The sequence below is a fragment of the Triticum dicoccoides genome, chromosome 4A (assembly GCF_002162155.2).
Source record: "Triticum dicoccoides isolate Atlit2015 ecotype Zavitan chromosome 4A, WEW_v2.0, whole genome shotgun sequence".
NCBI lineage: Eukaryota > Viridiplantae > Streptophyta > Magnoliopsida > Poales > Poaceae > Triticum > Triticum dicoccoides.
Window position 1 is genome coordinate 295,625,104 of NC_041386.1, and position 705 is coordinate 295,625,808.

General features: G+C 61.8%; 1 protein-coding gene across 1 annotated transcript in view; it reads left to right on the forward strand.

The window, feature by feature from the left end:
• Positions 1 to 242: 242 nt before the first annotated feature.
• The window catches only part of LOC119285809 (RNA helicase aquarius-like), a 12,544-nt gene continuing 12,081 nt past the window's right edge, over positions 243 to 705 (forward strand). Inside the window, exon 1 of the mRNA XM_037565140.1 lies at positions 243 to 705. This exon is cut by the window's right edge and continues 14 nt beyond it. Coding sequence (XP_037421037.1) covers positions 320 to 705 — 386 coding nt within the window. The 5' untranslated portion in view covers positions 243 to 319.

Sequence of the window (705 nt, forward strand, 5' to 3'; positions counted from 1 at the left end):
CGGGGCGGAGCGGGCGAGCTCGGCAGCGGCGGCTACAACGTCGGAGCTAGAGCGCAAGCTCGCGTGCGGTTGAGGCATGTGGACGAGGCGGACATTTTAAGGTCACGGTGCGTTGGACGCCTCCAACTTAACACGTCGGTCGATCCATTTTGCCACCTATTACGATTCAAAACGGATAGAATCTGGACAAAACGGATGTTGGTTTGTGGTCGTGTGGAAGTTGGCCTTAGGCCTTCTCAAATCTCTCTCTCACCCATACCCTCCTTCCGCAGTCCGCACCAACCTGTCAGAGAAACCCTAAACCTCGCAAACTGCGGCCATGCCGAAGGTCTACGGCACCGGCGTCTTCGAGTTCCGGCACCCCCGCGCCGCCGAGTACCCGCTCCCCGCCGAAGTCTCCACCTCAGCGGCACCTGACAAGCCCCCCGCCTCCACTGGCGTCTCCATCACACTCCTCGACATCCAGCGCGACCGCCTCACCCGCGCTGCCGCGGAGCACTGGGGCTCGCCAGCAGCCGCCGCCGCCTTCGATGCTGACCTCGTAAGGGAGATCTACGCCACTGAGCTCCGTGTGGAGGGCCGCGGTCGCAAGACGGTCCCGCTTCACCGTGTCATGATCCTGGAGGTCAGCCAGTACCTCGAGAACTACCTTTGGCCGCACTTCGATCCAGATGACGCGTCCTTTGAGCACGTCATGTCCATGAT